Below are 16,728 nucleotides of genomic sequence, written 5' to 3'. Positions count from 1 at the left end.
ATTGCTGATGACGATGTAAAACCTGACCTGCTCTGTTCTTACAACAAAACATATCAGTGATATTATCGTTACCTTTTACAGCCTTTTAAATGTTGTGTGTGTAACATTATGACTCTTCCTGACTTGTGAACTTTTGAAAGTGACAACCTGATAGCTATCTTTGTGGTTTCCTATTTGTTCAACTAGTGCACATCAGCCCACTCGGACTTGCTGCAGAAAATAGTAGGGGTCCGGAAGGAGAAACTCAGAGTGAAAAATGTCGATCACACATACAGATGCAAAGATTTCTCTGCGAGTGTGAAAGCCCCAATGGTGTGCTCAACTATGAGAAAAGAAGACACAAATAACCGACACTCACATGCTCAATTTTCCCACAGGCAGTTTTAAACAGTATGCCTGATTGATGATTCAATACACTCTGGAGCATTAGCCAAGGAAAGATAACATCTAAAACTACAAGTAACAGCACGTAGCAGCATTTTTAGTGAATATTTCAGATATCATTTAGATTTTTAAAAAAGAGCCAAATATCTGTAAATGTTGACGAACGCGAGGGACACTGAATGATCCTCTTCCTTTAAATGTTGTCTAATCCACATATATCAAGGGACTACCTGAGATCCAGCCAATACATCATGAGAAAATGGAGGTGAACACTGAAAGGAGGGATTGACCCACAGGTCAGGTCAGATAAGGTGCTTTGCAGCATTTTGACAGCAAAGCATGTTATCTTTCCCAGAAGTTTTACAAGGAGTCGTATCTAATCCAGTGAAGAGAACGCAGCATGCTGTTTGTCTCACATAAAAGGGAAGTATCCGTTAACAGTTAAAAAGTGTTGACTGAAAACAGAAAGTTCAAATGGACCAACCGAAAAATCCTTTTATTTAAAAAAAAACCAAAAAAAAAACCTTTATTCCTTCTTGGAAAGGACACTGAGGTTTCCCTCATTTCCGAAGCCGTCGAGATTACAAGCAGAATAAAACAAGCAAAAACAAAACAAATACTCAAAAACCACTGAGATCCAAAATGTGCTTAAATATGACTTAACCAATGTTGATAAGTGATCGTGAATTAATATCTTCCAACACATTGGGAGTCAGTTTTGATCTAATAGATGGTATGCACAGTCAGGCCTGATGATATTGGATGTGACTGTATTATCACTGGCTTTAAACATTACACTAATAATGTTCTTCATACACAGCTTCTTGTTCAGACGACAAAAAGTGTCAACGACATGTAAATGAGGAGAGTGATAATGACGATGATGATGTTTTTGTCTGATAATGGCGTTTTTAGTCAGTCTGCTTCAAGCTGTTCCTTTGCACTTACTGACCACTGTCGCTTTGGAGAAAAGCGTCTGCTCAAGGAATAGTAGAATTAATTCTTTAAAGTCACAGCAAAGTGTTGTAAACACTGTAAGACTGGACACGTGTGGTGGAACGTCAACTCACACTGCTGAGTGAATCTTTTATAACGCACCAACAAAGCCTCTCAAATTAAACGAGGTGGCTGATATTTCGGCCTAACTTTGAAACTGTGTTATACTCAGCCTTACATAGACATAGAGATATTTCCTTCACTGTGAGCTTTTCTTTTCAGTTAGCTCCCAACATCCAACTTCTCCTTCCCACAGGTGCTGCCAGAAGTAGCAGCTCATAGCAGCTTTCAATTTGGAAATATTCAAAGTCATGATTAGAGTTTTTTTTGTCAGTTTGGTGACATTTGGTGGAGAATGCAGAAAGTTATGTTTGTACCTGTTCCTTCTATTATTTTCATGCCAGTTAATTGTACTGAATAAGATATCTCTCTCTGGTTGAGGGCAGTGGATCCAAACCTTTTTTTTTTTGTTCGCTTTCTCTTGCATCAGAAATGAGCATACGTTTGAATTTGACAAGAAAGGCCAACATACACTTGTTCCTATCAAGAGACCAAACCGTTAGCCTTCTAACGTTCAGTTTACGAGTAGATCTAGCTGAGCTCCCCAAAATATAGCTTGTGTTTGAGTGAGAGTACTGTTAATAAAAGTTATAATCTATTAATCTATTATAGATTTAGCACCAAGTTATAACAAATGGTATCTGGAGATGCTTTTAAAAAAGCAGTTAAAGGACCTTTTTTCTTATTATGAAGGACATTTAACATTGATTCTCTAAACCAAGAGTTCAACCCTGTCTTTAGACGGACCTCTTTGGACAAATCATTTTCCTTTGGTTTCATGGATTTGGCGGTAATAAGTGTAAGACGACGCCAAAGCCCAGATGGTTGTTAAAGTGGTTTGAAGATATTTTCTATTTCTTTACATTTAAAGAGATTCAACGCACCGACACAATAAATAAGTAATTATTTAACCTTGTCATTATAACATCCTCATTGTTTGTTTTTATACATCTTCCTGCAATGTCATCTAATACTTCACTATCTGATCCCAGGCGTCTTTGTAGACCACCTGCTGTGAATGGCTCCGTCACATTTCAAACACTGGTGTTAACTTTGGACTTTCTTACACATCAAACAGAAACATCCTCCAGAGAGTTTGAGCACTGAACAGCCCTTTGTAAACTGATCCTGCCCATGAGGTCTGTGTTAAGAGGGAGCTGACCTCTTTAGCATTTCTAGACAGCTAATGGGTTGTGTGGAGACATCCCATCATAAACTGTAAACAAATACACAATAGATAATGTGAGAGTCTAAAAAAACAAAAACAAAAGAAAACAGATACTTAAATATTCCAAATGCAACATTATCACATTTTTTTCTTTTCACCACATTTTGATCAAATGGGTTGCCACTTTAGCAGTGTTAATGCATTTGTAGCAATCCAGTACAGACTTAATCAGGGCACACTCACACAAAGCAATGTAGACCGTGGCCAACCACGTTGCACCGCCAAACTACAGTTTGATTTGAGAGAGTGCTCCATAGCTTGCTCAAGCACAGTACACTTCCATGGCCCCGGCCCAGTTGGAAGAGGAGTGATTTGGCAGACTACAGTGGCTCTTGCATGAGTAAAAGCATGAGAACGCAACATGGGAATGAAGTACGATCAATACCCGCCTTGCATAATCGAGGAATAAGCCTCAGAGTCAGTACAGCTACAGTGATGTTCTCTGTGTGGTTCTCTATCGTAAGAGAAAATTCACCTTCACTGTGATACCTTCTATGGCCACTATTTGACAGCTACCACAGCTATGATCAATCAGTCAATCAAATTTTATTTGTATAGCACCTTCCAGTACCAAATGGTGCACAAGGTGCTTTCCAGGGTAATAACAAGAACAAAAGCAATACTACTAAAACATAATTAAAACACAATGGTGATATGAAAGAGCAGCAGACACAGCTGCACCACAAAAAAGGTGCACAAAGTGCATTGAAGTCTAAAAAAAGTCTAAAAACATAATTAAAACACAACAGTAAAATGAAAGTAAAAGTGCAACGGTCCAATTAGTGGCTATGTTGGAAATGCGAGCCTGAATAAATGGGTTTTTAACTCGGACCTAAAAGTTGTGAGCTCGGTGGCAGATTGGGTGTGAGCTGGGAGAGCGTTCCACAGTTTAGGGCCTAAAACAGCAAAAGACCCCCGCCCCCCCCCCTGTACTTGGACCTAGGGATGACCAAGGTGGTGAGATAAAGGGACTTTGAAGTCCACCCTGCACCGCACCGGGAGCCAGTGAAGGGAACAGAGGACTGGTGTGATGTGTGAGTGTTTGGAGGTGCCTGAGAGAAGGCGTGCGGCTGCATTCTGTACCAGTTGGAGCTTTTGGAGGAGAGAGTGGTTGAGTCCAGCGTAAAGGGCATTGCAGTAGTCTATCCGCGAGCTGATGAAGGCGTGAATGGCCTTGATGATGATGAGGTAACTGTGATCAGGCCGAGTTGGGCCAGGAGCAGTGTGAATGCAGGCCAGCGGGGGAATGGGGAGGGGTGACAATAATGCTTCAACATAGAAAGGGAAAAATGGGACGAGTGTGAATGCGCCCTGAATCCATCAAATATCACAGACTAAGGCCAGCACATAAGACATCATCCAGACTCTTCTTCCATATTAAGTAATAGAGTGTTCAGCAAACATTTTTTGCATCTTCCACTTCAGAGAAAAATTAAATGGGGACTGACCATGCACACGTCTGTCTTCCATTTGTTCTGATTTTAATTGACACTAGCGCTCAGTAGGAAACAGACATGTGTTTCACTGATAGTATGGACATGTGCTTCCATCTAGTGGTTCTCTACCTACCACACCCGTAAACACAGGAGAGAAGAGGCCAAACAAGTAAATGATCCCCATGACATTTAAACACAGCCTCTATTATTCCCTGACACAATCTCTTAAAGGCTCTGTGAGGAGTTTATGGAATCCACTCAGTTAAATATGATTCATCTGCATGCCCTTCTTATTTTATATTTCAAGATTTATGATTCAAAGTGTTTATTGTCATGAGCACAGTAGGAAACATGTTTTCCTGTACAATGAAATTCTTACTTTTCCGTCCACAATGATAACAACAATAAAATAGTAAAAATGCATTCAGAGGACAGGATCAGCAGCAAAAAAAAAAAGACACCGCTTTGACACCAATAACTCCAACATGACTTGAATTTCCCTCGGGATCAATAAAGTATCTATCTATCTATCTATCTATCATGATCACACATTGAAAGTTCCTTCATTGCAAAAACTCTAATCTTACCTCTAATGTGTTACTAAGTTAAACTGGGCCACATGAACATTGCTTCATATAATGAATACAAAGTAGATGCCATGCATACAGGTTCCATGGCTAATTTTGCAAGCCCCTGTCCCTGGCTAGGGCTTTGAAGGTTAAAGGTATAATTTGTCTAATTCATTTTCAAAAATACTCCTAATATGAAACCAAATTCACTGGACAAGTCCAGATAAACATTTTATTTCAAAAATTAAATAAAATAGGCCTGACTGCTTGGAGGGAGTAAAACAGGCCAGGAACTTTACTCCAGTTTCCTGGAACGGGATGTCATGTCCTAAAAATCATGTAATGTACTTTTAAGAAAAACAAACAAAATATTTTTGACTTGGAATTAGACGAGACTCTTGATAAGATGTGAGGTGTTTGCTTGCTTTTCTCTGCACAAGAAAACCTCAATAGCCACCAATCAATTTAATCTAAAATATAATACACTAAATGATAATTGTTACTTAGATTTGTGCTTTTTGGCCATTTTTTGACTTTATTAGATAGAACATCCAAAGAGAGACAGGAGATGTCGGGAGGAGAGAAGAGGGTACGACATGCAGCAAATGACTGAGGTTCAATTCGAACCGACGGTTGCTGCAACAAAGACTACAGTCTCTTTACATGGAGTGTGCCACATGTCTTTAGGCTTCCAGTAGCCCATAGACATACAGTCTTTTAAAATGAGAAAACAACTACAAAAAGCTTTGTAGCCATCACCAACTTAAACAACGACAGTCGCTAAGAAAATGTTCCCAGTCCACCAGTCGGTCAAAAAAGATGTTTGCTGTGTAGAAAGTGTAAGAGGTTTTGATTCTTGTGAAGCGAGTCTTTGTTTTCGGAGTTCAGCCTTCATCCTCATCCTGTGCTGATACCTGAAACCTTAAATGGACTTCCTCTGGAATCGTAACAAAAGTTCACCTGTTACATGAGCAAGAGAAATGCCAAAGATATGAAACTGTTTGCACTGTTGATGTCCTAATGTTACCCTGTTAGAAAACACATCTTGTGTATCAGGTGCTCAGGTTATGAACATGAATTAAAAATACACCAAAAACCTTTCAATGCACAGTGAAGGTGGAATGTATTCAGCAACCTCTCTGCTGCACTTACTGGAAATTGCTTGGTCTCACTGTCAAGATCATGTGAAGTTTTCTGCTTGCACATTTTTCTGCTTTAAATCAGTTAGCTGCTATTTTGTGGCTGAATACATAAAGCACGGGATTCCTCCCATACTATACCTATCACTTTTTTGTGTGTTTACACTAAAGGTAAAACTCACACAAGAAATGTGAAATAACGCTGCACAATTAATTACAAAGCCGTCTTGATGGCAATGTGAGAATTTGCCACATCTGAAATGATCACAATGAAAAAAGGAATGATTTCCTGTAAACAGTGAGGCTTTCTCACTCGGCATGTGTGAGTTTTACTTCTTGGATGGAGGCTTTGGCACACTGTCCATGCTTTCACAGCATCTTAATGCTGTCAGATTGAGCTAAAGTTAGCTGTTAGCTGCCCTCAGATTAACTGGGGCCAAATCAGTACTGGAAATAAACCAGCTTTTCAGATTTCCTCTGAATTCAGGAGGGACATGTTGCAAACTCAGACATTGTGTTCGACATGAGGGCAGCAGATACACAGAGACTGTGAGTTACAGCTAATATGCACCCTTCCATTTGTGACTATTTACTTTTTATGGATATCTGACCATGGACTAAAGTGGGAAACTAGCCTTTTGGCGAACCATATTTAATGTTGATTGGTATGCATTGTCCCTTGAAAAGAAAATTTGCAACATGTTATCACCAAGTAGGCCTAAAGTTAAAACAAATCTTTGGGACTAACAGCATACCTTTTCTTCTTGAATGAATTAAGTTTTTATTATTTTAGCATACAAAGCTAGAAAAGCTACACTATGACTATCAATGCACGGTAAAATTCTGTGATTTGAGTTGCTTTATTTCATAAAATATTTCTAAAAAGATCGATGAACTGAAAGTATGAACTTAAATAACCTTGCACTGGACGGTTAGTAATCTAAAGGGTTAAACAGAAAGAAAACGGTTGTTGTGAAATACATTTACGTGATTAAGGTCTTGAGATGACGCATTAAAATGTCATGGTTGCCAATGTCAGGAAGCACAGTCCATTTATTAAACAAGCTAACGCCAAGTCCCCATCTTTGAATTCATTGTTGGGTGGAAATCTCCCACTAGGCTTTTAAACAAGAGTGTCAGGGATATACAATACAAGGATCATAATAATTAATGACACAGAATGCCTTTGCCTGTGTTATTCTGCAGGTGTTGACAGACTCATGTGTTTGTCCATCTGCTTTGCAAAGCTGCCCTGTTTGTTTGGGGATCCCATTTTTTTCGAAATTCTTCAGATAATTGGGATGTTGGGTTAAAGGGGAAACATCAACCCCTGAGCTCAGCTGTGTACACTTGCAAACCCTGTGCAGTCGGATGTTTCGCAATTCACACACACATGCACACACACACACACACACACACACACACACACAGACTGGCTGTGATAATCTCAATTCACTCTCTGTTTCTTGGTTGTGTTTTTAACAAAAAGCATTTCTAGATTCAGCCTGCAGCTCTTTCATCCGTCTCCTCTATGCTCAGGTCAGAACTTTGACACATATTTGGAAACCATACAATCGATTCCACAGAAATATTCATTGTTTATGGACTGCATGCACGCTCTGGTCATTTCACATTCCACTGTGGATTAAAATTCACCCCTTGGTGGTGTAATAAAGAAAATAGCAGTGGAGTTGTTTTTAGCGTACTCTCTAAGTTGAAGCTAAATAATAATACAAAAAAATTACAAAATTGTGTTTGTATTTTTATTCATCTTCCCCTGCTGTCTGACTTTTTTATTTTTTTTAAATGATGAATGAACAGACAATTTAAGAGTTCAATTCACTTACCACAAATGCAGGATTGACTGTCCCTTGCTCCTTAAGTCCCAGCTCTATTTTCTCCTCTGTAGTAAGATGCATTCTGTTCAAAAAGGCAAAGTGTTGTACAGTTGCTTCTCACGGGACTCCTCACAGATACACAAGCACACGCGGTTTGGGCTAAACTGAGACTGAGGGCAACGTCAGCGTCCAACTGACCACCTCACAGCAGGAAAAACTGAGCCAAAAAACAAGGACTGGGTTATTTTATAATCTGCTCCCCGGTTCTGAAACATCAGCTGCTCGGCAAATGAAATGTAAGCTTTAGTTACTCAGTGTTGCAGTCATGTGCCTGCTGTTGTGTGACGATGGATCCTATGAGAGGAGACAAGCACGTTTGTCACATGCATCTTTGATTTGTCACACCCATTAGAATGCTAATTTCTTGTCCAAACTTTAGAATTAGAACATTTTCAGAATAAGGGTCGCTGTGTTTGGCGTCAGAAGATCTAAATCTCCACCTTTCTTAGATTCCTGACCGTTTCTAAGTAACAGCAGTTCACCTGTTCAAATGGCAACATTTCGTCATGCATCACCTTGTGACACTTTTAGTAGGATGACATTGTGATTAGAGTCAGTTTATCTAACAAGAAAGTCTTTGTGATCCAGTGACTTCCATTAACTCACCTGAAACATCCCTCATACTCGAAGCATTCAGTTCATTTCTCTCTATATTTGATATTTTCACCTATTTTTTTTAAGGGGAAGGATTCTTTAAAGAATTGGTTCAGTGCCGTGGTACAAATGGACCTGCAGCGATGCCGTATATAACTTAGTTTCTGGCTTGTTTCTCCAAAAAGGGGCCAAGCTCACCAGCATGTCATGTGGCTTCAGGCCCTGATTTACGAAGGGCGCACTCACACTGGGCCTAAGCACCCCTCAACCCAGCGATTTGGCACAAGTCTCATGGATGCTATGAACTCTATTTTCTGCTGCGTTTACATTTTTAATCACCTGAACTTCTTAAAGACTTTCACAAAGGGTCTTGAAGGAAATACACTGGAAAAAGTTTTGGCGAAAAATGTGTCTGTTTGCATTCACATTCAGCAGGAGTCCCTTGAAAAAGGCGTTTTTATCCTCAATGGGACTTTCCTGGATAAAAAAAGGTTAAATAAAGGCATACGCCACACTTTTAGGAAAACGTTTACAAGCGTAGTGCATGTGTGAAAGAAGCAGAAGTCTACAGAAAGGTGCTAAAATGGTTAATCATTGAGTCTACTCTCTGACCAGATTTGTCTCTGTCCTTAAAGGGATACTTCACCCATTTACATGAAGCGGTGTATCATTAGAAACATGGTAGTAGTGTTGAATGGTCGTGAATCAAAAAGCGCCATATTGCATCACATGAAGAAAACTTCCAGGCAAAGAAAAACATATTTTTCTCGTCTCAGGGCAAAATGAGGGCCATTCAACACTACTACCATGTTTCTAATGATACACAGCTTCATGCAAATGGGTGAAGTATCCCTTTAAAGGCACTTCACATCACAAACACATGCACTCAGATGGAAATGCTTTGGACTTCCTTTGTGAAAGTCATTTTAGCGGTTTTCTTTTTTTTTTTAAGCACATAAAGTAGTTTAACCAATTTTGCTGTATTGATAGAAACTGAAAGGAATAAAGGGACCAGCAAAAGTCCAATACAGCATAAGGTTAGGTGCAAGTTAAGGGGGTTCGGGCATCCAAAGGGAATCAGGTGACGCATAACTGAATTTTCAGGAGGAGCTGGAAAGCGTTCCAGAGGAGAGGGAAGTCTGGGCTGACTTACTGTGCTTGCTGCCACTTGCAAACTAATTGTATACGGAAGTGAATGGATGGATGGTTGAATCAAAATCTAGCCCCTTCATTGGGTGTCTATATAATCTGAAATGCCACTACAATTGAAACCTCATTTGACCCAAAAGCAGAAAGTCCTCTCTTTTAGCACGCATGCTCAAGAATTGGACACGCTTTGAGTGAATGAATACAACTACTAACAGTAAGGTTAATATCACTGTGCAAAATGTGAAAAAAAAAAAGTCTTGCTAACGAAGTGACAAATCAGTTATTTTCAATGCAATGGCCTGTTGAGAGAGTTGTCATGAGAGATATGTTCAGAAGAAGCAGCTGCAACTCGACGCTTAGTGAGAAACTTTGAAATTGATGGAGTTCACATGCTAAATTACACAGAAGTTGTAGAAATGACCTTTCTAATTCTCAGATATCCCATGGGCCGTAGGAATGCTACATTAACATTTTAAATCATCAGTCTGCGGACAACATTTTTTCTTGTGTGATTGCCCTCTCGTTCTCCTTTTCCTCTTCCTCCCCTTGTAAGCTAATAGCCATTTTTCACGCCTGTGAGCACCTTTCTTAATGTAAACAAGGCCTCTGTAGAATGAGGGTTATGCACATTTTTTTTTTTACGTGTTTTTTAACGTCTTAGACTGAGAAGGTTTCACACCCTGTGGGATATTTATGTCTGGTTGTAAAATACAAAGAGAAGAGAGCAAAAGGTCCCTGACATTTTGACAGACTGATACTACCCCACCTCTGCCCCCCCTCTTGTCAGGGCCGGTTTGTCTGTCAACAGTTCAATACTTGTTGGTTTGGTTCACCTTTGAGGCTTGTGTGTATTGTTTGTCATGCAGTAAATCAAAGGAGCTTCAACAGTTTAAGTGTTGGTGAGAGGATAATCCTCAATGTACAGCATCTGTGATCACATCAAAGCTGGCCAAGGTTTTACCCTGGACAGCTCCTCTTACATTTTCTTATTTATCACTTTCTTTAACTATCTCCTGTACACCTTCACGACAAAGGAGTTTCTTATTTATGGTCTGCAGTTCTTAAGGTCTTTTAAACTTTAAGTGTTTTACGCTCTGTCTTCTCTTTTCAAAGGCAAAATCACAGATTTGTTTTTTTCCAAAGGTTTCTGCTGAGATTCTTTGCTACAGGTGTCTGAAGGGATTCGACATGGTACTGAAAGGATTCTTTGTACTTTCAGACTCTCACACAGTTAACAACAATGTTGTGGTTAGTCTTTCACGTGATAGAACTAAAGAGATAGGAATACTTCCCCATCCTGAGAAAGTTAACTTTGGTTTCAGTTCTGAGCTCCATTTATTAAAAGACAAAAGACCATCAGACTCCCAAAGAAATGCAACTTTTTTGAGTTAATACCACTTCAATTCAAATTGTTGCATCTCAGGAATACTGTATACATGTGTGTTAAACGTGATGGTGTCATATGGTATCTACTTGATGGAAGACCACAACTAGTAGACGGTGACTAATGAAACCGTTGAGTGCATGTGTGTGCATTAAAAAGGATTGATCCAGGCATTGATGAACCATGAACATCTTGTGACCAAAATAAAAACCACCAGACTTTGAATATCTGAAAACAAAATGAGGTCCTGCAACAGCCAGTGGGACTGAGGTAATCAGCATGAGTGTACGTTGACCTAATGGGATCTATTATGATCTTCTCGAGTAGCATACCAAAAAGTCTTTGGGACAGTCAAGGTCATTAAGCCATTTAAGATGGGTATATGTACAGTCCCCTCCCAACGGTTTTCATGGAGACGTTCATTACTTGGTGATGTATCCCAGTGAAAAGAGAGCCAGCTTTGCAACACTGAATACACTGATTTTTCAAAGATCCTTTTTTCCCTTTCCCCAATCTTTCTTCAAGTACACCTCTCTGTAAAAGTCTGCTGCGTCTTAAAACACTGTTATTTCTTTACTTTTCCTCTTCTATGTTGTAGGCCATTTTTGCCTTTATTGGCAGCTGGAAAGAAACAGTAACTGTTGGGAGGAGAGAGTGGGATTGACATGCTTTAAAGTCGAAGTAGAATTTTAATCCATAGGCAGCATTGTGGTGAGAAATATAGCCTCTGTACATGGGTCATGTAACATAACTGCTTGGCTGTCTCAGTGGTTGTATCTGTCTTCGATTTGTTCCCACTGTGACCTCTCGTGCGTACCCTTTAAAATTTAATTTGTACCGCTCCACTTATCACAGCTGCTGATGTCTGCACGTGAATCAGAGCGACTGGGGGAGTATGCAAGGCTCAGTATCCTCTATGCATGTCATCAATCAATCAATCTATCTTTATTTTTAAATCACTTCATAACAATTATTATCTTAAGAGACTTTACAAAAGAGCAGGTAAAAAACTTTACTCTTTATTTTATTATCGACCAAACATTAATCCATCATGACCACCATAACTAATCAACATTAAGCAACGTTACAGAGGCAAGGAAACACTTACTTTAAGAAACCTCGAGCAAAACCAGATTAATGAATTGAACAGTTTATCTGCTGAAACTGTTTGGGGCCTTGGAAGCAGCATAGAGGGAGATGCAGGAAGAATGAGAAAGATCAAGACAAACAGAGAAACAAAAAAAAAGACCAACGATCAAGTGTAGCTGAAATAAGCTCAACACAATACCCAAGAATACCAAAGATCACTCCAAATAACATTATGGCGCTCTTTATCCGAGAATAAAGGACAAACTATCTGACAAGTTTCCAGTCCTCAAAAAGCAGGGTAGTAATATAGCCTTAAGGTCGTTAAAATGCAAAAGCACTCGACGCAATATAACTGGGTGCCTTAAAACAGCCTGCACATTCTGGTCCTAACAAGTACAGACCATTCAGGACTGAATGGTCCCTCTATGGTATGAATGAATTAATGTAAACTAAAGCAGGCGGACATGTTGGCTGCTGCACTGTCGACAGAGTGCCCACAAGATGGCGGTATATCCTAAACCAAGCTATGATTGTCCTGCTCTCAGCACTACCAGTACTGCTGATGCACAGAGAAACCCAGACTCTGCTAACTAGAGGAAACAGTTCAGAACCACATTTGAACTTTTAAGAGCCAGGTTGATGGAGTGGACGTACTTCACAGTGTTGGTGAAAAACTGTGCACAAATGAAACATTTCCGGATTAGCTTCGGTGCACCGACACAAGTGTTTTTAGTCCTGTTCACTGATTTGACTTCGGTTCAGGTGGTGCTGAACCCTGATGACCTTTTCACCATCATCACCTGTGAGATTTGTTTTCAGGGAAGTAGAATACTTAATAAACATGCTTTTCCATACATGTCAGAAATAAAACCATTTCCACCAGGTGAATGATGTGCATTGTACACAAAATGCCTGCTCATGTAACCCTCTTTTAGTCCCTTTCATTGAGTGCATATAGTGAATTCATACATGGGTCTATGTTTACAAAGGAGCATTCAAAGGACAAACATGGTTAATCATAATATGCAGTAATAACCCCATGAGGTCATTACATCTCACTGCAGTGTGAGATAATCTGAGGTAATCCAACTGTGAGGCCTTTGGATTTAGACCATGTTGATCATGAGAGACTTAAACCATTCATAAAAGTGGGCTATCAATCTCCTTATCTGCAATGACTGCAGCAATGACCCAAATGACTTAAGAGTGTAAGAACGTGAGAAACACAGGGAGAGGCCTTTAACAGTAAATAGCTTTCTATATGTAGAGATTTTTTCTTAAACTCCCATTTTAACCTTTTGACCAACAACTGCTTTAAGAATCTTTTACAGCTATTTATTGGTACGTCAAAACCAGGACAACACCATAGACCTGGATGTACTGTGACCCTATAGAGGACAAACTGTGTGCTAGTTTTGCAATGATATTATCTTTCATTGCTTGAGTCCTGCAATTTTACTTTACATGTGCACTTATTTCCTCTATTCTGCATGCACTGCGTAGACGAATAAGAGAACATGCAAAGAACTGGTTTTCTCAAACAAGAATAATGATCAAGTCCAGCGTTATTCATAAACATCAATGATAATGTAATCCATGTCTTTAAACCATCAGAATTATGTTTCACTTATACTAGTGCTATTACATTCATGATATCAAAGAGATGCTAATGCTGCTGGGCTGGTCAAGATGACATCAGACATAAATACATTTATGTATATTGTAGCTAAATAGAACATAATGACCACTGAAAGGTCAACAACACTGATCTTCTCTTCATTACCAGTCAGTGGGCTGGGGTCATTTAAGCAGCAAAACAATGTTTGGTCTTCCAAGTTGAAGTGTTAGAAGCAAGCACCAATAAGATATCAGACATTTTTATAACTCATCCAGATTTTATGAAAGATGTGAGCTATGCATACAGTAATTAGTGGTGTTACAGACTTGACTGCAAGCTGCAGTGTCGTAGGCAATTTTTTGGGAAGGCTGAGGTTAAGTTGTCCAAAAGTTATTTTTCCAATATGGCGACTGCCAAGGTTGGTGTTTTATATAGTCTGTGGTTAAACTTTTACTGTCTATGTCTTACTTTGTTTCATATGCTTGAACTTTTAACAATCTATTGTAATTGCATACATCTGAATAAACTACTAGGCAAGCCAAGTTTATAGCGCTGTTCAGACACAAGGCAGTTCACAGTGCTTTAGAGACAGAAAAACAGAAAACTTTAAAACACAGATTAAGGAAAGAATGCAACGGACTCTGGACTAAAATGATCCTTCCAGCAAACGCAGATGCATTTACAAAAATACTAAATAATAGTTTTCCCTTTCAAAGAACAGAGACTTATTTGTGAACATTTGGCACACCTTTACATGAGTGTGTTTCACTTCTTTGTGAAAATTCTGGACATGCGTGCATGACCCATGTTTGATTGAACGTGTTTGTGTTTATTTCCTACAGTCACAGGAAGTGCACCAGTTAGTGACCCTGCGGTTTCATGTGCGTCTGTGTGTTTCCGCTAACATGTCAGTGTGTCACTGTTTATGCTGCTGTACGTGTGTTCCACTTAGTCTGCCTGCTTTCCGTTATTCACACACACTTAACACAAACTTCTGCTTCATTTAGACTGAACACCAGCAGAGACACAACAACACACAACCACAGATTGGGTTTATGACACGGTGCCTCCATCTAAGCCTTAGATCCTGAGGTGAATGTGAAAGCTCAGTGTACCGTTTAGCTGATTTTGATGTGTTTTTAAGCACATGATCCCCCTGCATGTCCTTCTACTGACGCAAACAAACAAATGGACCATGAAGAACAATCAATTTAACCCCCCAACACTGACACAAACATGCTCCCACAGGACCCCTGCACTGACCTACTTGGTTGTACAATGAAGATCGCAGGGACAGATAATTGCGTGTATGAGCACTGGTCAACACTAATGGCCCTAAAGTGAGTTTCTCTGACCCAGTTTATTTACATCAATATTTTGTTTAGACGTTTAGCTAACTTTTGTTCACTCTAATGACCATTTCCTAGTGTAATTCTTCTAGTGTTGTTAAACCACACATCCCCAATCGTTGCTTTAAGTTTCATCTGAATTTGGATGAAAAACAAACTCGCTGTTAAACCAAAGTTGAGAATCTTTCACTTGTTGTTCAGAAAGATAAACCTCTGGAATTGACATTTCTTATCTGAGTGTAAAACTGATCACTCAAAAGGGAAACTGACAAGCTTTTAATAAACTACACCAAGGTTGCTGTTAAACTTAATTCATTAAAGGCATGATATAATTTAAAATCCAAATTGAGCCGCACTGATTTCACACTTGACAGGTGTCCTGATCCACGATCACCTGACAACACTGTCTTCCATTTGCCGGTCTATTTAAACTTTAAGATGACGACTCTCTCTCTCTTTGCTATTTGCTTGCCCTCTCTTATCTGCAACGCACTCTCTCTCAGCCCCGTAACCACCGCCCAGCATCCACTTGTCTAGGCCCGATTAAGGGGTTTAAGATACCATCTCATCTCTCCTCAAATATCTGTATGTAAAATAAATCTGCGAGGGCTGACGAGGTCAGAGCCTAGAAGCAGAACAAATGGACATTTGAGTCTAAAATACATGTTAAAGCTTTTGATACATGTTTGGGGAATCTTCTGACGTATTGCATGCCAAAAAAAAGAAACACAAATACAAAGCCCATAAGCTTGTGTGAACCCAACAAACAGGAGACAACAAGATGTTATTATGATAGAGACTCAAGGTCGCAAACACAATCCGTTTATCCCAGCATTACCCTCAGATTGAGTAAGAGTCATTCCTCCACACTTTAAATATCAGTCACATTTGTTTCCAGTCAATCTTTGTTGACTCTTTTGGACTGGCACCATGTTTGTTTTGCTGGGTGCTCGTATTACCTCTAAAATGTGTCCTGACGCACACTAAACCGAGCTGTAATTTGGCCCCAATAAATGATCGAGAAAGAAGAGTCTTTCATCTGTGTTGTAAGACGCCTGGGGTGTTGATTAATGCTTCCTGCAGCATAGCAGTGCATGCACTACAGTATGTCAAAGTGTATTTGTGATGTGTGTTTGTATTGTCATATATACTGTACTTGTCTGGACACGCAGGGTGAAATGCATCACATATTGGAAACTTTTCTCACTCTATCTTTCTTTCTATCCCCCTTTAGTTCATTGCATCAAAGCACACAAACAAATCTATTTCAGTGGTTGCGCAGCATGGTTGACTTTATTGTTGTTACTTTTTTCTTGTCTAATTTTTATCACCTTTGAAAATCCTGTCTCGTTCTTTATATATTTATCTGTCTTATCGTTTCCTCAATACTCTTACATGGATTTAATGCTAGCTGCAGCTATAAACCCTTCTTCAAATCCCTCATCTTTCCTCTCTCATTCACTCTCTCCCTCTCTCTGTCAAATGCAGTTTTTCTGAATCAGTCGTCCTCTAATGACGGCATGCTTTCCCCCCTCGCGCTCAGCCTCTCTCTCCCTCCCTCCGCCCTCTCTCTCATCCAGCTGCTGTTTTCCTGAATGAGCGCTGAAACCATCCCATGACCTCACCATTTGCTCAGCTGTGCCCCCTCCCCCGCCCCAAACTCGAAAGATGAAGCGACGATGATAACAATGGCGGTGCTGCTGCTGGTGATGATGGAAAGGGGGTGGATGTGGAATAGGGTAGCACTCATGCAACGCTGCCGTTGTCATGTTTGAAAGTGACCAGAAACATCAGGTCTGCAGCAGACGATCATGCATGTACAAACGCACACACAC

General features: G+C 39.8%; 1 protein-coding gene across 1 annotated transcript in view; it reads right to left on the bottom strand.

Moving 5' to 3' along the window:
* The window catches only part of LOC306825183 (solute carrier family 23 member 2), a 44,822-nt gene extending 37,045 nt beyond the window's left edge, over positions 1-7,777 (bottom strand). Inside the window, exon 1 of the mRNA XM_079345769.1 lies at positions 7,660-7,777. Within this exon, the coding sequence (XP_079201895.1) occupies positions 7,660-7,731 (72 nt within the window). The 5' untranslated portion in view covers positions 7,732-7,777. The remainder of the gene's footprint in view (positions 1-7,659) is intronic.
* Positions 7,778-16,728: the final 8,951 nt, after the last annotated feature.

This window comes from Symphodus melops (assembly GCF_947650265.1).
Source record: "Symphodus melops genome assembly, chromosome: 6".
NCBI lineage: Eukaryota > Metazoa > Chordata > Actinopteri > Labriformes > Labridae > Symphodus > Symphodus melops.
This window is presented reverse-complemented; position numbering and strand designations above follow the sequence as displayed.